This window comes from Alosa pseudoharengus, unplaced genomic scaffold (assembly GCF_046254945.1).
Source record: "Alosa pseudoharengus isolate Yale_2024_CS ecotype anadromous, Long Island Sound unplaced genomic scaffold, YU_APseudo_1.1 YU_APseudo_1.1_scf_2, whole genome shotgun sequence".
NCBI classification, from domain to species: domain Eukaryota; kingdom Metazoa; phylum Chordata; class Actinopteri; order Clupeiformes; family Clupeidae; genus Alosa; species Alosa pseudoharengus.
The window spans coordinates 8,370,821-8,393,572 of record NW_027468663.1 but is presented as its reverse complement, the minus strand read 5'-3'; the positions used below and the strand labels follow the sequence as shown (position 1 = coordinate 8,393,572).

The 22,752-nt window shown below is 42.4% G+C and overlaps 2 protein-coding genes across 3 annotated transcripts; both read right to left on the bottom strand.

The window, feature by feature from the left end:
- Nucleotides 1-4,982: 4,982 nt before the first annotated feature.
- Nucleotides 4,983-13,484, bottom strand: irf4a (interferon regulatory factor 4a). Of its 2 annotated transcripts, XM_076293570.1 has the most exons (9): nucleotides 13,397-13,484; nucleotides 12,685-12,884; nucleotides 12,226-12,412; nucleotides 10,843-10,934; nucleotides 10,094-10,247; nucleotides 9,002-9,109; nucleotides 8,310-8,717; nucleotides 6,954-7,066; nucleotides 4,983-6,743 (listed from the first exon to the last, which is right to left on the bottom strand). In XM_076293570.1, exons 2-9 carry the CDS (start codon nucleotides 12,880-12,882, stop codon nucleotides 6,603-6,605), a joined length of 1,401 nt encoding a protein of 466 aa, XP_076149685.1. In that variant the 5' UTR covers nucleotides 12,883-12,884; nucleotides 13,397-13,484; the 3' UTR covers nucleotides 4,983-6,602. The 2 variants fall into 2 exon arrangements, with proteins under 2 accessions (XP_076149685.1, XP_076149683.1); XM_076293568.1 differs by lacking the exon at nucleotides 13,397-13,484 and having other exon boundaries at nucleotides 12,685-12,900.
- An 839-nt stretch (nucleotides 13,485-14,323) lies between these two features.
- On the bottom strand, nucleotides 14,324-22,036 carry dusp22b (dual specificity phosphatase 22b). Its single transcript, XM_076293571.1, has 7 exons — nucleotides 21,913-22,036; nucleotides 20,885-20,918; nucleotides 20,722-20,804; nucleotides 17,713-17,762; nucleotides 16,643-16,717; nucleotides 15,645-15,816; nucleotides 14,324-15,095 (listed from the first exon to the last, which is right to left on the bottom strand). The coding sequence occupies exons 1-7, from the start codon at nucleotides 21,961-21,963 to the stop codon at nucleotides 14,979-14,981; spliced, it is 582 nt and encodes a 193-aa protein (XP_076149686.1). The 5' UTR covers nucleotides 21,964-22,036; the 3' UTR covers nucleotides 14,324-14,978.
- Between the last annotated feature and the right edge of the window lie 716 nt (nucleotides 22,037-22,752).

The window sequence follows — 22,752 nt, the reverse complement described above, 5'->3', positions numbered from 1 at the left end:
TTCCAAAGGCACATTCTGTTTACTAATCTGATATCATTTTAAAAGACTAACTGAGAAAACATGCAATTACAGCAGGGGAAATAAGTATTGAACACATCAACACTTTTTTCAGTAAGTATACTTCCAATGAGGCTATTTGCATGACATTTTCACCAGACATTAGTATTAACATAGGTAATCCAACCATTAATGTCCATAAGTAGAGTTATGAGTAAAAAAGTGGAATGGCACAGGGGAAAAAACACGCTAAGAAAAAGCAGTACACCAAGGCAAGGAATGGCAAGGAACGAGCTGGATTCTATAAGTAGTTAGAGAGTAATTATTCGTCCTATCTGTGCAAATTAATATAAGCTATAGGTATATTGATGGGCTATAAAAGGTTTTTCGTTACCAAGGTGTCACACAAGAAACATTTCATGATGGGTAAAAGCAAAGAGCTCTCCCAAGACCTTTGCAACCTTATTGTTGCAAAACATATCAATGGAACCGGTTACAGATGCATTTCAATAATTCAGACTCAGTATTGGAACCATTATCTGAAAGTGGAAGAAACATCACTCCATCACCAACCGGCCATGCAGAGGAGAAGAGCAGCCCAAGAGCCAAGGACCACTCAGAGAAAGCTCCAGAAAGACTTGGAGGCAGCAGGTACAATTGTTACAGGGATAGTCATAGGTTATGAACTCCACCGCCATGGCATCTATGCAAGCTCACCCCGCATGACTCTATTACTGAAGAAAAACATTTTCTGAAGCTTGTTGAAGGTTTGCTACACAATGTTTGGACAAGCCTTTGAAATACTGAGATAATGTATTCTGGTCAGGCGAGAGCAAAATGTAACTTTTTAGACGTCATACACACCATATTTGGAGAAGAAATGGCACTGTGCATCACCCTAAAATACCATACAAGAGTGGGGTTGGAGGTGGAGGCATCATGGTGTGGGGCTGTTTTTCATCTCATGGTACTGGCAGACTTCATACAATTGAAGGAATGATGAATGGAGTCATTTTGTTCCGGGAGAATCTTGCCATCCACCAGGATGATGAGGATGAGACATGGCTAGATCTTCCAGCAGGACAATGATCCAAACCATTCAGCAAAGGAAACTCTCAATTGGTTGTAGAGAAAGGAAATCAAGGCCCTGACTTAAATCCAATTGAACAGTTTTGGAAGTTAACTAAAGATCAGGATTCACAAGAGGGACCTCCGGAATCTTCAATATTAAAAGACTATCTGTTTAAAAGAATAGGCCAAAATCACGTGTGAATACTGCGACTGATTAGTTTCGTCATACAGGAAATGCCTTGAAGCTGTAATTACAAATAAAGGCTTTTCCACAAAGTTTTTAAGACGTTTCAGTAGGCGTGTTCAATACTTTTTTCCTGTGTCATTCCACTTTATTACACATAATTCTACCTAAAAACTTTAATGTTTGGATTTTTTTAATATGGGTGGATTATCCGAGTTAATACTAATGTCTGGTGAAAAAATCATGCAAATAGCGTCATTGGAAGTATACTTACTGAAAAAAAATGTTGACGTGTTCAATACTTATTTTCCCCGCTGAATGCAAGCACATAATGTAATATGAAAACTGCTGCCCTGATTAAAAAAACAATGCAACTGATCTTAGCTGGTATTCTGTCTATATGAAGTGGAATGGAAATTTCTACTGTAAGTGACCCCAACATTTTGAACAGTATCTATATATTCTGCTTGGTGTTTATTTGCTTAGGGTTATGCTATGCTGTTAGTGGCAATATGGGAAGGAATCCAGTACATACCATATTAAATGAAAAAATATAAAATGAAACTCCACACTCTGATTAGTGGACCAATGACACCATGTCTATAAAACTTTTAAAATAAATGATCAATTAGGCAACTGTCAGACAAAATCCTGTCATTAAGCATGTGTTAGAACAATCCTTCACCATTAGGTTTCACTTGATTGTACTGAATGGACAATTTCAGTTTCAGATTCACCAGTGGGCTGCTCCCTTCTGCCCCGCTTCATCCACTCTGCGTAGGTGTCCACTAGAGCAGCTTCCTCACCTCTCCTCTTTCCACTGCTGTTCCGGCTAAGTTAGCTTCTGACAGTGATCCACTGTGTATGTTTTTATAAGTTTAGTTATATAGCCTACTTTAATATTATTAGATCATGCTGACCTTACACATTAATACTCTTGTACAACTTAATTTAGTATTATATAGTGCATTCCTATTTGTGAGTATGTGGCTGTTTTCCAAAGTCGAGCATGCTTCCTTGATAGAATGCTTCCTTGCGAGTCGGGTTTTATGAAGATGAGGTTAGAGGCCTACTTTGGAACAGACTAGCTAGTGTGAATGTGTGTGTCACCGCGATCCGTCTGAGTGCTTCCACTTTTAACTGCATGCTTCTGTTTCAGTAGGGGTGCTGCTCCGATGCATGTCAACGCAGAGGATTGTGGGTATTTTTGTTCACCTGAGGATCCACAGATGCATTCTTGAAAATTCCCAGAATGAAGGACACAATCATGCACTTGTTTCACTAAATTGTATATGCACATTTTACTGAATTGTGCTCTATGCACAACTATCTACGGTGGACCGTTCACCTAGCATAGCTATACAGCATAGATGTAGCAAGTCGCTACCGAGAAAACCAGCCATGCAACTTCAAGAACGGCGGCGTGACAAATCTCGCGAGAATCGTGAAACATTATTTTGTCAGTAGATATAGCTCTTTGGAGATAGTTTTTGCCTGTTATTAATCCTTCACCTCCACAGCAAAAGCATTTTTATTGTGTACAGGGGAAAAGTTTGATATTTACAACAGCAGTTTGGCTATCCACACATTAGCAATTCACAATTTGGTGATATTTGCATACCTCTGCAAAAATACTGATGTCACCAAGAGAGATGTAAGCAAGTGAGCATATAATGAAGAAAATAAGGGGACCTAGATTTGAACTTTGTGGGACTCCATGAAGAATTCTATGATCAGTGGATATGCTCACCGATTCTCATTTTACACTTAAAGCTGCCGTCGGCAAGTCTGGCAGATTGAGGGGATTTAGTCAAAATTTTGAATGTTTACAACTCTCATGCCCCTCCCCCACTACCACCGAGCACCCTCCCATCGAGTTTGTGCTCGTCAGTGGCATGTGTACGAACTGTGATTGACAGTCAGATCTCACACAGCCCTGCGTTGATTGGACCAGAAGAACCAGGAGTGGTGGATTTTTGCAAATAACAGGCTCTAGGCGGAGGTAGAAGCGCAGGTTTTTTTCTAAAACCAGCTGATTTATGTTGTTCTATCGGAGCATAGTGTCGGTTACAGTGAATATGATCAAAAAAATCTTGCCGACTGCAGCTTTAAATACAATGAAATAGATGAGTTTAAATGAAGAGGTCCTACCCCTGGTTCACAGAAACAAATGAAATTAAGGAATGGCAAAGGACATGAAGCATCTGAAATGAAATACATATCAATATGTCCGTTTGCCTTGATTGATTTTGATTAATTATGTTATATGAACTTCCCCAGAAAACGTTCCTGCAAAACTTATGTGTTTATGTTTATCTGTTTTGTTTATGTTTGCCTCTCAGACAGCTTTTGTCAGAACGTATCAGTCACAGACTGATGTTATCGTCTTAAATGTACAGTGTTATGCTGATGGATAATATAGTTAAAAAATTGAGATTACATAAACAATATTTGCATACACTTTAAATAGAATAACCACTGAGCTTCAAAGGTAAACTGAAGAACGCATTACAGCATCCTAGTGCAACATACACAGCTGCAGCACAGCTGTTGAGTGAAATACTAGTTAGGCCTACTAGAACCCAGAGCAGATTTATAAGGTAAAATGATAAATCATAATTTGTATGTAGATCGATGTTTGATATGAAGGAATGCGGTAGTACAGAGGAGGGACTGTCATGAAGGAGGAACTGGTTGTTGTAGTGTGTGTTCGACATTCAGCCTATTCAAGGCTGCATACATTAATTGTTATCACTTTTTAAAGCTTATTTGGATACATTGCCTTGTGGTATTGTGTGTGGTATTGTGGTTTTATTTGGGCTATATTGTTATTGTACAGGCATTTTTGCATTCAGAGCAAACATTGCAAACCACATTTTTCTACATCTCTAATGTACACCAATGAGTTGGTAAATAGTCTTGATATACATATATCTATTGCAGTCCACAAGCTCTGACTGAATTGTTTTTATGTTAGCTGAAATCATGCCTTTTTTACTGACAGACTTAGTTTGAACGTATTAATCCTCACAGCTAATCTAAACATTCTTTTGAAATGTTCTGAAGACTACACAATCCATGAGACTTTGTGTGACAGTCAGTGGTATGAAGTAACAGAATAACCATTGATGTCCATGACTGCTCTCTCTTGCTCGCTTGCTTTGTTTTTCTTGTGGGCCAGTCTTCCTGTGCACCTGTGAATCTTACTTCCTGCTTCTCCCCAACTCTGTGTTTGCATTGTCCCTCCTAACCACACACTCCTCATCACTGTCATCACTCAGGCACATCAGAGAATCAGCCATGCACACACACACACACACACACACAGACACACTCACCACATACACACACACACACACATACACACACACACACACACACACACACACACACACAGACACACTCACCACATACACACACACACGCACAAACATATGTACGCATGTGCAAACGTGCGCACGCACACTCATATACATGCACACCTCCTGTTCTTTCCTTTTTGCTCTCTCTCTCTCATACACATAGAGCAACACCCTTCTCTCTGGCTGTCTCTCTCTCTCTCTCTCTCTCTCTCTCTCTCTCACACACACACACATGCGCACACACACACACAACTGCCTTCACAGGAATCGTGATAACATGTACCCAAAGCACATTTAAACAGCAGTTTTGATACTGCATAAAAGGAAGCCAATCTTTCAACAGACAGATTCATCAGCAGACACGTTCCTCACTTTTTTACATATTTTGTTTATTTTTCCACAAAAAGCCACCATCAAGAACAATACAAAAATGAAACAAATCAAATGATCTCTGGAGGATGGGACAGAGAAGACAGGAGGAAGGTATTTTCCCTTCTGATCCCCTTCTGTGCTCATAACATCACTACACCACTTCTGAGGCAGTACATGAATGAGACCTCTTGAGTTTCTCTTTCTCTGTGTACACATGAGGAGCAAAGCACCAAAGCGCCACCCTTCCTCATCAGCTTAGACTATACAATATCAAGACTGATCTCACTGTTTCAAAGAATTTACACTATATTTACAGAAAACAGCAAGATTGAGAGAGTGACAGTGACAACTAGAAATGGTAGATGCCATTTTTTTAGATTTCAGTTCTACACATGCACACACACACAAACATGCACACGTGCACACACACACACACAGACACACACACACACACACACACACACACACACACACACACACACTGCATAGATTTGTCATTGCATAGCATTCTCAGTGCATTGCTTTTCACACAAGACGTTTTGTATAAACTAGCATCCCAAAATCCATTTTACAAACAGCAGTCCTGTGTACACACACACACACACACACACACACACACACACACACATACACACACACACACACACACACACACACACATACACACACACACACACACACACACACACACACACACACACTCACACTCACACTCACACTCACACACACACACACAGAAGTATTACAGTTTTTCTGAATGCTTAAACACTAACAGTGATTCTTGAAGCATTGAAGCACAATTTCTGAAACAATTTACACTTGTAGCCAATCCATTCAACAAGTGTACTGCTTTACACTTAGTTTGCCATTTTGTAGCATTGTTTTTGCAAAACTGACAAAATAACTTGCTGTTACACTCATTTTGCAAATTTCATAACACACTGCTAGCTCAACTGCACACATTGGTGTCTACTTTTTACACTAATTTGTCAATTGTCTTCCTACACTGAGACACACGTTTAGAAAACAAATTCACTAAGTGATCAGAGATGACCAGAGCTTGAGCACTATAAATAAGGCATACGTAAGCATCTGGATTACAGTACGGGATTATATTGGACAGAGAATAAGAGGACTAAGAATGAGAGGAAGGAGGAGGAGACGTTAGTGAAGAAGTAAAAGGAGAGAGAGAGAGACAGAGAGAGAGAGAGAGGAGTAGGAGAGAAAGACACAGAAGTAAGAAGAGGAGAGGAATGAGGACCAGTGTGTAGTTGGTGTTTTGTGTGCTTACATGTTGGTTGTTTGTTGTTGAGTTTTGTTGTTAAAATTGTGTGCTTTTCCAAGACATTTGCAATGTTTTGCTGGTTTTATGTAAGGTTTTGTATAGGTTAGTGTGTAGAGTTTTCAAAAAAAAAAAAAATAGCCAATAAGTTGCCAAATAGTGCCTTAGCAATCAGAAAAAAAACTGTAACATAAATATTAAACACAAAAGGGACTCCTGCAACCCTTGTCTCCTTAAAACATTCTGCAAAACAACTGAAAAATGAAATGCGGAAATTGCTTTGAGAGTCTTTTGTCTGTCAGTGTGTCATTGGTCTGGCCTTGTCCCCTGGCGATCACTCCTGCAAGTGCTGCAGAGCCCTCTGGTAGTCCTCTGCCGGCGAGGCTCCCTGGCTCGGGAGGTCATAGCCCCGGAGATAGTGGCCACTCGGCTGCTGAGTCAAGCAGATCAGCTGCCTGGCGAACATGGGCTCCACCTGAATGGAGAGGACGGGGGTCATGAACTAAACACTATGAGGAAAGTCCACTGTGGGTAGTGTGTGTATTTGTGTGTGTGTGTGTGTGTGTGTGTGTGTGTGTGTGTGTGTGTGTGTGTGTGTGTGTGTGTGTAGAGGGAGAGAGCACCAGTGGAGCTGGAGGAAGCGACAGAGAAAAAGAAGAAGACTGAGGAAGGGTTCTGAGCTCACCTGGGCTGTGATCATCTTCCTTTGGCGCTGAGGGTCCGGATACTCATCGCCAAAGCACAGAACCACCTGGTACCTCGGCATGCTGCGTCCATGGTGGAAATAGCCCTGAATCTCTATAAAGAACCAAGAGATCCTCATCAGTCAGAGAACATGAAATGCTATTTCCATGGGGTGACTCAGTTCCATCACAAACTATTTCAAAGACACAACTTCACAACATGATTACAAATGTAAAGTATAAATACAATTCACAATTAGTGACAGGAAAATACGAAATTAGATGGGGAATTTCACCTTACATGGTAAAAATGATGTCATGACTCAGGTATAGATTGTAATAGATAACTATTTTAGCTTTCTCAGCTTGACAAAAAAAGGCTATAGAAAAATACATAAAAATGTACAAAGTACAGAAAAATGCTTTTTGTGGCTAACACGAATAACAAAGACATCGCTCAGACTCAAGTTCAACATTCACTGCTTCCGGTAATTAAATACATGAAGCCACAAACACATAAACACACTGGAGAGAACATGTGGCAAGAAATGCGGGGGCTCTATGATAGAAATATTGTTAATGGAGATTCGTTGGAAAGTCCTACGCCACCGATGTTTGAGTCAAGTGAAAGCTCGAGGTTGTGATGTGTGGTCAACCACAGGCAGGTGAATGGGGGCGGCAGGCTGCTAAGTCTCAGCATAGCTCAGGAAGGGAGGAAGATGCTATACACGACAGTCCAGGCCGACAGAGACTGAGAAGTGTCTGGCCCATGGAGTCACATCACGGGGAGGTGACTGAACAGAGACCGGCTTCTCTCAGCTTCAGTGTCATGTCAGAAATATTATGAGACCACTATCACCTGAGTAGCCAGGTCGTTCAGAACAACCATGAGCCCCCCCAACAAGCCTCACATATTGTTTTTTTTTTTTTTTTATTAGGCTATATGACTTCACCTTAAACTGTTTATTTTGATGTTAACGTAATCTTTATTGATGTCATTGCAGTTGCTTTGGACAAAAGCGTCTGCTAAGAACTATGAGCATAAATATAAACATAAAGTCTCACATACATTTGGAGTGAGAATCAAACTTTTGAAAGCCACTTCTGCATACCTTTTAAGTTTGTTTTTCCTTTCCACTGATGGCAATAGCACTCTAAACTTCCCCTCTGTCTTCCCCGAGCTCAACTGGGAGACAGAAAGAAGCTACAAACACCAAGCTTATGGATGTGAAGGCCAGAGAGCACACTCTGTTCAAATAAGAGGTGTCGGCTACATGACTCATGTAGGCTACATCTGGGACATTGATGACAGCATGACCCCTATTAGTATCCACTAATAAGGGTATTTCCCCACTGACCTGTGAGAAACTGCTGTGTGTCGAACAGCTTGCAGATCTGCTCCTTCTCCAGTTTGTTGGGCTTGTCAGCATAGGGTGCCAGTGGGCCCTCCCAGTAGACGCGGCCCTGGCACAGGCGCTTGGCGTACAGGCCGTCCTGCGCCATCCACAGGTGCACGCCGCGTTCCAGCACGTTGGGCAGCTTCTCGGCTCCCCTCCGCTGCGACTGTGGGTACGGGAAGGGGAAGATGACGGGCTCGGGAGTGCCGCCGAAGCGCTCCTCCGTCAGGCCCGGGGAGGAGGGAGAGGAAGACGCCGAAGAGGAGGATGAGGAAGGCGCAGAGGAGATTCGGCAGCCGTCCCGACAGTTGGTGGTCACTTCTTTCACCAGAGACTCCCGGTAGAAGAGAGACACGTGCAGTCGGTAGTCTACGGACAAACCCACATATTCAGCATTTGGATGCTTGACCAGATTTCATAATTTTGTAGTTAACAGTAATCTCAAGCATCTCCTTACAGGTAAAAGTAAAAAGCTGACTAAGGCACCACCATTGATACATAAAATTACACAAGAATAATTATAATAAAACAAACCGTGAGGCATTCATAAAGTTGTGCATGTGTACAGTAGTTAGTGCATATATAGTGCATATGTGGTATAATTAAGTTATCAAGCTGTGTTTGAGAATACTCCAGGGCAGAGGGGGGCTCACCAGTGAAGGCCATGGCCTCGGCCGCTCTCATACTGGGGTCCACTGTAAAGGCGGAAGTGTGCGTTTCAGTGGGGGAGCATGTGTAAAAGGTTCCAGAAATCTGATAACCTGTGACGTGACAAGCAGACAGCAGAGGGGCATCAGAACAAGAAGAGAGCAATGACAACACTTGACCACACAAAACCACGTAACCAGCTATGTTAACTTTAGCAAGAGGCAGTGTCTTGAATTTTTTTTCTTTCTTTTTTTACAGTAAGATGCCTTACTGTAACAGGGGCCATTTATCATCAGCCTTGGTTACATGTTCTGCTGTGACATTTACATGGCAGGGTCTTCATGCTATTACATACTGAGGGGGATTTTTTCATACACCTACAAACTAAAGCAACAACAAAGTGCATGTTCAGCTGGGGAAAGGATGCCACATCATAACACGTGGGGCTGAAGGTTAAGGGTTGAGCTGTACTGGGAGATGATCTGAAGATTTCAGTCTGTCAATTAGCAGAAAACACAGCCGCAGGCGTGAGGTTATTTTGTGTGCCGTGTGTCTGACTTGACACTGCCGCTTTGAGAGCATCGGCGTGCTTTGTGAAGATTTCACAACTGCACTTAACCCTTTATTTAGCGTTAGTGTCAAAATGTCCCCTCTTATTGAAACAGAAGTAGAATACTAAAAGGTATAAGGTGACAACATAAAGCTACTATACATACACTTGGTATATGGAGCAAAACCTCATTATGACTAGTAAATCACTCATTCTGTGAGGAAAAAGAGCACTACACCATCCAACTCATATGACACCATGCATTTAGCAGGGCAAATGGATTCTAACCTGGGCTTCAGTAATGTATATCCAAAGAGCACTGAGCAAAGAGGAGAATATTGTTCATCCTTTCTTTGATTCAATTAAGCCTTAGTCTTAGTGAAATTCTTCCTTTAACATCCTTTAATTGAGAATGAAGCACAGACATCACAACTGCTTAGGGTGTGTGTAGTGACTATGCACAGTAACTTTAGAAGAATTTGTATAGCCTCCCTCTCAGTCGACAGGCGCTGTACTGCTTTGAACTCAGTCCTGCCCGAGCTCTTACCGTTGTCACAGGAGGGCCAGGGAAGCGGTCGGGTGGGAGGGTAGGGACACTGGCCATACTGCAGGTCAGCATGGGGAGGCTGGTGATGGGGCTGCTCTACTGTTGTGTAGTCCATCCAATCCCTCCGTTCATGAGGGAGCATGTAACTAGGCATCTAGGAGAAACAGAGACAGGCCTTTCAGATGAAACTCTCAGAACAAGGTTAAACTTTGCACAGACAAATCACAGACAAATCAAGCAGTTTTTTTTAATGCAGTAGGTTGTAACATGTAATTCAAGTTAAAACTTAACCCCAATACCAGAGAAAAGTGAATTTGTGGTTCACATTACTAGTCTAAAGCACATTTGATTTGTGGTTCACATTGACTACTAGTCTAAAGCACATTTGATTTGTGGTTCACATTGACTACTAGTCTAAAGCACATTTGATTTGTGGTTAACATTGACTACTAGTCTAAAGCACATTTGATTTGTGGTTCACATTGACTACTAGTCTAAAGCACATTTGATTTGTGGTTCACATTGACTACTAGTCTAAAGCACATTTGATTTGTGGTTAACATTGACTACTAGTCTAAAGCACATTTGATTTGTGGTTCACATTGACTACTAGTCTAAAGCACATTTGAGGAAATAGGGCCAGTGCATGTGCAGTACAGTGAGGTGTGCAACACATTTCTTGCACATCAATAGACAGAGGTGCGCAGCCCACTAGGTGCAGGTGGGTGCTGTGCTGTGCTGTGCCTCACCGTGGGCTGCAGAGGTGGGTAGGGTGGGGGTATGGGGTAGTTCAGAGGGCTCACGTGCGCTGAGCTCTCCTCCACGCTGTTAACCTTGGCACCTGCAAAGGCACCAACACAAAACACAGACACACAAAGACGCCATATTAATGCAATAATGAACCACTGTTTTTTAAGTGTAGGAAATTAATCATGTGAGACATTACAATAAACATACAAATTGTATGAGTACAATCAGTTAGGACTAACTTTGACTTTATCCATTAGATTCTAGTTACATGCTCAGACTTTATCAAATATGAGGAGGGCTGCAGCAAGACTGACACGACACCACACTATGTGAGTGCAGACAAAAATACATCCCTCAATTTAGCAGTTCTTTGCTATGCAACAACCAAACAGCAGTGCACCCTTTACAAACTTGAAGCGACACAATGTGGAAGTGGCATGCAAGGTCTCAGCTATTCAGAAAACCAATTGTATTTATGTCAGTAATGTTTATTTGTGTGCATACTACTCACACACAGCTAAATGAACCATATATATACACATCCAAACCCTAAACAGAGATGCTTACTGAAATCATGTGTAATATGTCATGCGCTGTAAATTTTTTGCCGTGTCAACATTTGTGAGGCAAATGTCTGCTGAGTGAACATCTTAATTCATTAATTTGCAGTCAATGTTGAGCACCTCCTACTCTAATAAGGATGGTCATCTGTCTTTGACAATGTGGGTTAAGCAAGCTGTATGTCGGGGGGGTGGGGGGGGGGGGGTGTTGTACTCTCCATACGGTGGTAACCGTAGCCCTCTAAAAAAAGCTCGCACCCTTTTAGCACATGCGGCTTCCTCACAGCTTCCTGCTTGATCTGGTGCGACCAAGTCAGAGGCGAGGCCGCCCTACAACGTTGCCTCGAGGTGCTCGCCAAAATTCACCCTCTTCTTTTTGCCATGTTTGTGCAAAAGTTTAGGTCTGCAGTGTGGAGAGCACTAAAGTCACACAGCTCTGTCTGAGTGAGGGTTGAAATAAAAGCTAACGTTTAGGCAGCGTCTGATTATCACCTGTCCTGCTCAGTTCTGTACATGTGATCTGTCCTCGACTCAAACACTCATGGCTGTGCTGGATGAAGCTGACAACAGTAAGCCCTAGTTGATGTGCCTCAGCTACTTTTCCATTACCGCCTCTCTGCCAATTCATATACATATGTTTGTACCCTTCGACATTTCATCTGTTAAGTCGCAAATACATACATACATACACATAGACACACATACACACATACACATATGTACATACATACATACATACATACACACACACACACACACACACACACACACACACACACACACACAGACATACAAACATACATATGTTCATTCATCTCCTACCTCTTTTGGCTCCCTCTGGTATGATTCTGTACACTTTGTAAGGATCAGATATATCCAGTTGACTTCTGTCCACCAGTTCATCAAAGTCATTGCTCTTGTTAAGGGCACAGCGAAGTCTTGTTTTCCATGTTGGGGGGTCTGGCTTGTCGACTCCCTCCCTGTATTTCCCTTTGAACAGTGCCCAGGCCTGAAACCAGAATAAGGGGGTGAGACAATCATCTTTCCATTCATAATTCATGCTTTGGACTGACTGTAAAAGTTATTCTTTCATACTCTCAGTGTAGCTTTCCAAAAACATATGGATGTATTATCGTCTATTACAAGCTAGTTATGTAGTAATTTTGCAACAGTAATACAAAATGGGTTGACCATTTCTGTTGTGTATTCACATATATAACTTCAGTATTATCAGAATGATCAGTTCCAGGTAATTAGAAGACATCCTCTGATAAAGCTCACCTTGAATAGGGCTGCATCCTCTTCTCTGTTGTAGTCTTGCTTGCCCGCGTGTTTCCATGGTATCCTGAAAATGGTTTTCTCATCATTCTCCCAAACCAGTCCTGGATAGCTCCCGCTGTCAATCTGATCGATCAGCCACTGTCTAAGCTTCCCATTGCCACAACTGACTGACATGTTGCAGTCGCCATCTAAATTCATTTCTGTTAATAGACGCATGCATCAGGACGGAGAGCAAATGACTGAAAACATGCAATGCACATGCATTGATGCATGCAGAAAGCTACATGCATGAAGACATGAGAGTTGAGACCGAGACATGAAAGAGTGAAAGTTGCTTATTTTGACAGTGGTAAGGACATGCACCGATGTTTAGTGTAAAAAAGTTATCAATCTGAACACATTACCCTAATTAGATGTTTCTTATTTGGTTGTGCTTGTTATAGTTAGTAATAAATGGCCTCCAAATAAAAGTATATTACTTCGAGATGTGACTAAGAATAGCTCAAATGTTTAGTAGTGAAATTAATAAGTCAAAATAGGCCTACTCATTCGCAAATATTTCTACTAATTTTAATAAATATGTTCATTGAGTGAGGGTGAGTTCTTAAAAAACAAAAATTAACATTTGAATTATATGCTAGCAACTGATGTTCCACATTCTTGATTCACCCGGCAGCTGAGCTTTCAAACGTGCGCGCTCACAAAGTCTTACCTTTCAGAGTCAGGCCCGGAGGAGTTTGAGAAGGCGATGATACAACTCAGTAGTCAACAAATGAGGTAGAAAGGTCTTAAATAATGACATCGCGAATGGGTGGAGCAAACGTTTTGTCTGAGCCTGCATGCACGCCTCAGTGCGAGTTCTTTGAAACTATATCGAGCAGAAAGCCGCAGTAAACACTCTACGGGAAATCCCTATTGAACGGCAAGCACAAGACACGCACACCGACAGTGGAACATTTACCTGCCTCTAGATTCCGACAAAAATCTCCCTAAAATCGTCATCGGGACAAAGCTTTCCGACCTATCTTGTTTATAATAAATATTTTGACTTGTGAATTTACTGTTAGTCCTATTTCATCGTTCATGCACGACTCCATTGTTATATAAAATAACTTGTTATATAAAATAAGTATTTTAGGCCATTTAGCACCACATAAATGTGTAGGCTCCGAGCTCTGTGTGTGACCTTAAGAGCTCGTGCTCATGTGCTTTAGAGGCCTATGAAATATGGATAAAAAAGGACAAGTAAACTTTTATTGTCATCCACGTCGTTGTGTGATACATGTATAGCCTACGCTGTATCTTTGCGCGCCATCTAGTGGATTAGCAACGGAAGTTGGAGAGTTACATTTTTTATTTCTCTCAAGAGAATCCCACAGGCTTCATGCCACAGTAGCGTGTGGTTATATTTTGGGTTAATTTGATTTGTGTCTAACAAGCCAAGAAAGAATCCATTACATTTTGGAGTGGATTCAGATCAGGATTTACCTCCCTCCTCTTTCTTTAGCATACAGGGCTTATTGAGAAGGTTTGTGCTCTCCAAGTCCCCTTCAGAATGCTCTTCACACCCTCTCCTGGAAGAGATGTGTATAGCAGCTGAGAGACAGAGGGTAGACAGTGCAAAGTAAACACTGCCAGATAACAGTTTCAAAGAATCTCTTTAATGACATTGCTGTCAACACAAATATCACAGGTTCAGACCATAATTTCATAGCTTTACAACAAGTAAAATTGTGACAATAACAAAAATAAATAGTGGCAGTTGTTGACCTGCCAGTCAAGTACTTGTGTATGTGCTGTGCTCTGTCTTGACTGTGAATGCAGCTGTCCACACACACTCCCCACCGACAGGGTTTTAGTCTCTCCTGACCATTTGGACAAAGCAGAATACACACATTCACTCAATTCGCTTGTCAACTTATCGGTAGATGTTGACAATGGAGTTTTAGAGTACAGAACACAAATAAATACAGGGCAGTGATCATCATATGAGTACATTAAAAATACAGAAGTTAAGAAAAGTGGATTAGCACTTCATCATAGCGCAAACATTGGCAGTAAAGACCATAACAGGTTTGAATAACAGTGTTGTGCCACAAAACAGACCATGAACACATAACCTCTCATGCCCAAAGCCCTTCCTTTACAATAATGTGTGATGGTCGACTCATCTTGCGTGGATGAAAACCCACAGTCTACGAATGTCAGAGCACAGTTCTCAGGGGATGCTCCGACGGGGCCCAATACATGTGTCTGTCGGTAAAGGATGCAGGTGCTCGCGGGAGCGGTTTGGTTCAGGTGTCCTGAGGCGAGACCGTGACGGGCTCCGGGACCTGGAGCAGCAGGCTGCGGAGGTGCTCCTCGTCATCAAACGGGTTCTCCTTGTACTCCCGCCTCAGCCATTCTCTGTACTGCACACAGCATACTGTAAGCACCATGACTACAGCACAGCACAGCACACGGTACACAACCACCAGGACACAGCAGAACACCAACTCAGCAAGGCAAACAACATTCACACAGGACAACAGCATCACTACAGGAGAACCTACAGCATAACTACACACAGGACAACAGCATCACTACAGGAGAACCTACAGCAGAACTACACACAGGACAACAGCATCACTACAGGAGAACCTACAGCAGAACTACACACAGGACAACAGCATCACTACAGGAGAACCTACAGCAGAACTACACACAGGACAACAGCATGACAATGCCTCCTTGCAATTGTAACTGGCAAATCAGAATTTACATTTTACACTGAATAATCATTGAATAATTTATCCACACCGCTGTTCAAATAGCATACTAATACACTATTCCTTTTGAGATGACCCTTTTTGCACTACATAGTGAGCAACTATAGAGGTTATTAACCAAACAGTAAAGTACTGGTAGTGACCATTTTGAACATAGCTGGTGTCTAGAGAGCAACTGCGGTGCTTGCTCACCTGCTGGGCCTCGTTCTGCTCGAACTCCTGCAGCTGCCGCTGGAAGCCCTGGTTGGGCCCAGCACAGGGTCGCACTGCCCGCACCCCAGCCAGCGCCTCCTGCCAGCCCAGACCCGTCACCGTCATGATGTAGGCCACCACCAGCGTCACGCTCCGGGACACTCCCGCCAGACTGCACACACACACACACACACACACACACACACACACACACACACACACACACACACACACACACACACACACACACACACACACACACACACACACACACACACACACACACACACACACACACACACACACACACACACACACACACACACACACACACACACACACACACATTAGGAAGCAAAGCAATCACAACTGAATGTGCAAAAGGTTGCACAACCTCTAATTCAGTGCAAGTCAGATTGAAATCTGTGTGTGCCAAAACTGAATGGTTTAAGAAATGTGTAACAGGAACATACTGAGGTATTTCATGAAAAGAATATTAATAGTCAATATCAGAAATAGTATAACACACACATTAAAAAATATTCCCTTACACAAGCACTTTCATAGGTCAGCAAAATGTTGTTAAACATATTAGCTGCACTCAATAAACGGCACCAGCTCTACAGGTCTGTGAAATAATTAGAGATGATACATTGACAACAATGTTCTGACACTGTGCTGTAGAGCAGGTAGTCTGTTGATATTGATATCAGACAGCTGTTTTGTGTTCAGGTTTTAGGAAGTTTAAAATTGGGTTTCCTCTTTTTTTTTTTGTCAAAATCTAGTTATCAGCCTCTTGAGCAGACCTGCTTGTAGGAGCACTCTCTGCGGAGAACAAAGAGACTTCTGCACGTCTCCAGATAGCTCTCTGTGTTTTGAGTGCAACTACCACAGAAGGGTAAGGTGCAGTTAAGAGCCATGTTGGGTGCAGAGCAAAGTGCATGCAGGTCTCTCCACACAAACTGGGTGAGAGGCTCAAGGACCATGGCACCACTCACCAGTGAACAAGACAGCCCTCGCCCTTCAAACGACATTCATGCATGAACATGATGCTCTCTTTGAAGTGCTGTGTGCTGTTGAAGAGAGACAGAGGGAAACGAAGAGAATTATGTAGGTCTAGACAGTAAACACCAACACACTACAAACAACAACATGACACTGTGCAACATCCTTGTAAATGTACCACACATTTATATAATTTGAAGAAAAAAACATAATAAAAATGAAAAAAGTGGGGGGTTTGGAGGAAGGGCCATTTTGACAGTTTGCTTGGTGAAAAACAGACAGCACAGGTAAGGGGGCTGTGGAGGTTGGGGTGGGAGCATCGTGGCATGGGCGAGGGTGGGGACGGCAGTTGCTGGGCCATCCATCCTGCCGACGTGACAGCATCAGGATGAGAAACTGGTGTGTGTGTCCACTGCACAGAGGGAAGGCCAGTTTCACATTAGGCACCCGGTGGGTTTCGCATGTTGATGGGCTTTTTGGTGCTGAAGGGAAGGGGGATAGGTGGTGTGTGTGTGTGTGTGGGGGGGGGGGTGTTGTTCGATGTGTAGGCCTGTGCTTGTGGAGGATGATGGAGGTGGTGGTGATGCGGTGGTGGTGGTGGTGGTGGTGGTGGGGGGGGGGGGGGGGGGGTGATAAAAATAAAGGTTCACTGCAACAGCACAGGGCTCATAACTTCCTTCCTGAGCCTGAGGGGCCACAGGAGGAAGTGTGTGTGTGTGTGTGCACGTGCACATACAATGGGTGGCTTGTTTGTGTGTGTGTTTTTTTTTTTGTATGGGTTTGTGTGTGTGTCTTGAGATATGCCTGTACAAATGTACGTTCTGCTGTTATATGGGTATGTGTGTGCGTGTGTGTGGAGTCCATGCTGTAGAGAACTCAGGCACAGGTATATGAGAGGTACAGTACACTGAATGGTACCGTACATCCACTCGTGCTTATTTTGTGAACCATATCCTTTTTTCTTGGTTGTCAGAGTTACAAGAGACGCCCACAGATTGCAAGAGAGCTGGTGATCAGTATCATTTGGTTACGAGCATGCTTGCCATGTATATGCCGTGCTTACAGGTTTTGTGTGGGCAGGTCTGCTGCCGGAATGCACAGATAGGTCATCTCCTGCAGGAGGAGACAGGGGTTGACCATTAAACTCTTGTATATAAACTACACAGAAGATAATTTTCTCTATGAAGATGGTAAAGCAAGAAGGAAGGATGCAACAACCACATAAATATTGCTATGAGAACAGCTGGATGGAGATGATCTGACTAATCCTTGAACAATATGGGATGTATTTAACCAAAGTCCTTTTAGGCAAGTCCCTCCACTCGGTGGCCATATTGCAACGCTTTTTGGGCACTAATTGGGCATCGATTTCGGGTAGAACTGCGCGTGTGCAATGCTTCACGAATCACGACACATCAACCTCGCTCCAGATGCGGTATCACAACACATGATTGGCAGGATGTATTCACGTGTCAACCTTTGGAAGGGGCAGAATATGTGTAGACGACTGCCATGTTTGCATTACGAACTAACCACATACATGTCTATGGGAGATTCGTTGAGTGCTGTGTCTCCTCATTAGAAAGTCTCTGATTTAACTAGGAATCTGTTTCAAAAGACTAGTGACACATTTACTGTAACTAGATGGGCAGTTTTTTCAGAATAGAAATAATGTATGAAGCACTTCAATGGCATATTCCCACACTGAACTAATCATCATCAGATAAATGTTTGAAAAACGCTGTGTCTACTTCCCATGCAAATCTCTTATCTGTTGCGATATATATCTTTTTTCCAGGAGTGCTTGAGCGCTCTTATTTTTTGATGGCCGGCCAGGGAATATTAACATGAAGCCTGTTCAAATCTCAGGCAGCTTGCAAATGAGTGCTCCTCTTTTTCGCCCACACCGTAACATGTCTTGCAACAACATCCATTTATTTCAAATGAAAGGCTTCCCTGACTGCTTTTACTCATCCAGTCAATGCACGAATTGTGTTCAGTGATGAGAGGCCCTGACTGGTGTTCCCCATTTTCACACACAATGAAACCAGCCATTATATTTCCAAAAGAGCCATGATGGTTGAAAAAGTGATTGAGGCCACTTAATCAACAATGCCACCATTCACTTTCTTCAGCCATTTAGAAATGTCTCAGATACCAGCGTTTAAGGATCTGACAATGTACAGTATTTAAAAATACTGGGTATGCCTTTCTTTTTAAGAACCTTTATATTCTTTTTTGCCAAATACAGGACAAAGATTTCATGTTATTCTGTAAAATATCAACCAAGTTGTGGATAAATAGTCAACATGTTTCCCTTCATTTTACATGTTCTATTTTACCCTTGCAGGAAAGGGGTTTCTTATCATTTGGATTCACAGTAGAGGTGGAGCTACTAGACATGTCTCTGATCAGGTCAGATCTCTGTGTGCAATTTCAGATAAGATGAGGTCGCTGCCTCTAACTCTGAGAAACCCCAGTTCATTCCTCACGCCTCACTGTTCCAGGCACACAGCCTAGGAGACCTGTTCAACCAAACAAGTGTTGAGTTATATTCATTAAGACATGGTGTAAGTGTGTGTAAGTGTGTGTGTGTGTGTGTGTGTGTGTGTGTGTGTACAGTATACATGTGTGACTGCACACCTGGCATTCTATAGACCCTTTAGCTCTACACAAAAGTACAAATTGTCAACTGTAAAACATTTTACCATGTTACCATTAGTTGTTTGCCACCGGAAATGCCTTAAGAACACATGTTTGTTTAAACAGTTGAAAGGGTCTAGATCACTTCATGTCTTTTATTCTTACACCACATTTACCAAGTCGACACAAGCCGATACAAACTGAGATTATTCTAAATGTGGAATGTGATTTCACTGGTAAGTCTAATAGAAGACACCCTCTAAAGACCCTGAAATAAAAGCTGACCTCATCATCTCTGCCCTGAATCCGGGAGCTCAAGAGAGCAAATGGGCATAGTTTGATGACAGCTCCCCCCAAAGGGCTAATGACGGCCTGGCACGGACCACGCAGCGCTGCCCACACCAGAGTGAAAGCTGAGAGCAGGCCACGCAAGCCACGCAGGCCACACAGGCTGAGAGAGAATGCATGCCACATGCCATCACCGTTCCCTGGACCTTACCACTAGACGCTTTAGCAGAGGGGGGTGGGTGTGAGTGTGAAGAGTGGTGATGGTGAGGGGAGGGGAGGGGAGAGGGGGGGGGGGTAGCAAAAACAGGAAGCAGGCTCATGTGAACAGAACGGCATTCCGATGATTACTAGTCCTTGTATCTGTCTAGGGGCTCACTGTTCCGTGTGCATTCCAGGAGAGAGGAGAAGAACAAGAATCTCTGTTTGTAGCTCGTTCTGCTGATTGTCTCCTTAAAAGCTGTGACACTGTGCACAGGCAGAGCTGCTCTACTGGATGTTTTAACATGGTTGCCTGTTTTTGACCTCATTCTATCATACCCATTTTGGTAGTTTTATCTGTAATGCACAATTTGCTCATCAGATTTTTCCAGCCATTGAATAATATTACGGTTACATCTACACTTACTGTATTACTTGGCAGACGCATTTGGCCCTGTTTAAGTGGTTGCTCTTTTTGTTGATGTAGTGTAATACTCAGATGTTAACATTTTAACCATCATCCAAGAATGCATATTTGTAAACATACTGTAGTGCTAGGCCTACTGTACATGGGCCAGCCGAACTTGGAAATGGAAAGAAAATCACAGACTAGATCTCCTTTACGAGTCACCCCACCTGATAAAAATCGGTATGGAAATCACTGTGACTGTGGCATAAAGCCTTTCCTCATACTTTTGGTTTCAAGAGTAGGAACACAACAGGTATGAAATGATCCATTTTATAAGGATGTATTTTCTTTTCTTTTCAGCAAACACTGATTAAAGTAATGTTTTCATACTGACATACATGTGGAGATACTGTCACCTTATGGTTGGTTCCATTATAGGACAGCTATACAAACTTTCATCTATGTACAATGATATAGGTTTGGGTTGCTGCTAATTATACACCAGAATAATATGGTTTTGAGCTTTCATTTTACCTGAAGAATAGGAGCAGCTGTATCATGGATGGACAGAATATGTGTGATGTTATGTTTTGCTAGTTGTTCTCTGTCCCTTGCATCTGAAGAGAAACACATTTCAAACATCCATCCAAAGACTGGCAAAAATGTATGTCATTTCAAAGGAGTGTATTTTTCTTACCTTTGAAGTTACCCAAATAGAGGTCAGGTAGAACCTGACACAAAGGATGTGGAAATTAGGAAATGATAAGCAACATGATCTTAACTCATCTTTATACATTTTGTTTCAGAATTCTGAACACAAATTAAATATGACCTGGAATTGCAAAGGGAAAAATGAATGAAAAGGTGTGGTAAACTGGGCTATGTTGTGTGGGACTTTATTAGGGACCAGGTGCATTCGTTCCCTAAGCTATATTTTCACAGTTCAGACCATCGCCGAATCCCAGCCAACCTTGGCCAAGCTGAGCGACTGTGAGCTTGGTCAACGCGACAGCAAGGCTAAAGTTACAATGTGTCAAGGAATCCCGTTCGTTAATATAGTACTGACACATGTTGCTGGCCTACAGGCGGTTACGTAAGTCCAAGAGGCAAGACTCGCGTGTGTAGCCTAGTCATTGCCTGTCTGTCTGTCCTGTGCAGAACGGTCAGAGGTGAACGAGACTCCTAAGACTCCCCTACCAAGAATGAGTAACATGCAGCCAACTCAGATGGCTCAGCAGCACGCCAATGATCCATCTATGCATTGACTATTGACCTAACCATGCAAATAAAATAATGCATCGCGATTTGTTACACAGGTTTATTATTGGGCTATTCATTGACCTTTAGGAATTTAGCTCGTCATTCATTCATTCAACAATTGATGGTCCTATTGGAGGATTTAGTGACAGCTGTATCTAATTTAAAAGCTGTATACAGCTGCCCACACTGTGGGTGCAAATACGTCTGGGTAGGATGTAGCTTTGCATTCGTCTAGCCTTGTTCAGGTATTATAAACAGGACGGAGCCTGCTAACGAACTGGGTCACCATACCGGATAAAGAATTCGGTTACCGCAAACCGCAACTGAAGTAGAAGTTCACATTCTTAGACGCAAACACACAAATCGCCAACAAATGTCAAATCACGCGACAAATGCATACACTTTGTAGGCTAATCACAAGCAATGAATACGTCGTTGAACTAATTAAATTAAATTAAATTGTACCTTGTTGATTCCATTTCCCATCCTGACTGAGATGCCCTTCAAAACTGTCATGCACTGAAGCCTAGTTTAGTCAATTTGTTGGTCTCAGTGGCTCGAGCGCTTCGAGAGCAATTGGACTGGTCTACAAAACTCAGTGAGCTTTAAAATCATTCGCAGGGGGTTTTGGGATATGTAGTTTCTTAAACCAAGACCACATCACTGTCCACAACTCAGTATTGTGTTGCTTACCATTCAGGTCTACTGCAATATTTCGGTTAAAGGGCTCCTCTTATTAAGCTTAATAATAGCCTATATTTTTTCCAATTTCAATACTTTGTTTTGCTGAATTTTATGTGGATTAAGGCGATGCTAAAATGAACGGTGGGTGTAGGCCTAGTTAATAGCTGATATGCTAGACAAAAAAAACGTACAGTGAATGATTAATTAAAGGCTATTAGGCTATAGTAGCCTAGCTACTAATGGTCAGATATGATTAAAATCTATTTGGGACATTTTTGTGTGGCTTTTTGCCAATTTTGTTTTATTTTTATTTTCCTCCAGTGGCTTTCACGCATCATATGTTTTCCTGATAAATAATGGAATGATTTAGTAGGCCTAGATGTTAGAATTCGCATAACACCATCTGCCTCATAATCAGATAGGCATGAGTTTAGCCTTTCCACATTCCATGACAAGTTGACCAAATTCGACGTGTTGTGGTGATTAATTTGACCAGTAGAGGGTAGCATAAGTCTATTGATTGGGCTATGGAGAGTTCAGTCGCCAGAACAGTCCACTTTAACACACCACCCCACTCTGGTATGGTGTGGCACCACAATCCTAAAGAATTCTAACAAATGC

Excerpts from the sequence above, each read along its gene's own strand:
- irf4a (XM_076293568.1), bottom strand. The coding sequence starts at position 12,900 with ATGCGTCTATTAACAGAAATGAATTTAGATGGCGACTGCAACATGTCA. Across the intron at positions 10,935-12,225 it reads ACCAGAGGGAGCCAAAAGAG|GTGCCAAGGTTAACAGCGTG; the intron begins GTAGGAGATGAA and ends GTGCCTTTGCAG. Across the intron at positions 8,718-9,001 it reads CGAGGCCATGGCCTTCACTG|ACTACCGACTGCACGTGTCT; the intron begins GTGAGCCCCCCT and ends GTTTGTCCGTAG.
- dusp22b (XM_076293571.1), bottom strand. The coding sequence starts at position 21,963 with ATGACAGTTTTGAAGGGCATCTCAGTCAGGATGGGAAATGGAATCAAC. Across the intron at positions 20,805-20,884 it reads CTATTTGGGTAACTTCAAAG|ATGCAAGGGACAGAGAACAA; the intron begins GTAAGAAAAATA and ends GTTTCTCTTCAG. Across the intron at positions 15,817-16,642 it reads GAGGGCTGTCTTGTTCACTG|TCTGGCGGGAGTGTCCCGGA; the intron begins GTGAGTGGTGCC and ends GTGTGTGTGCAG.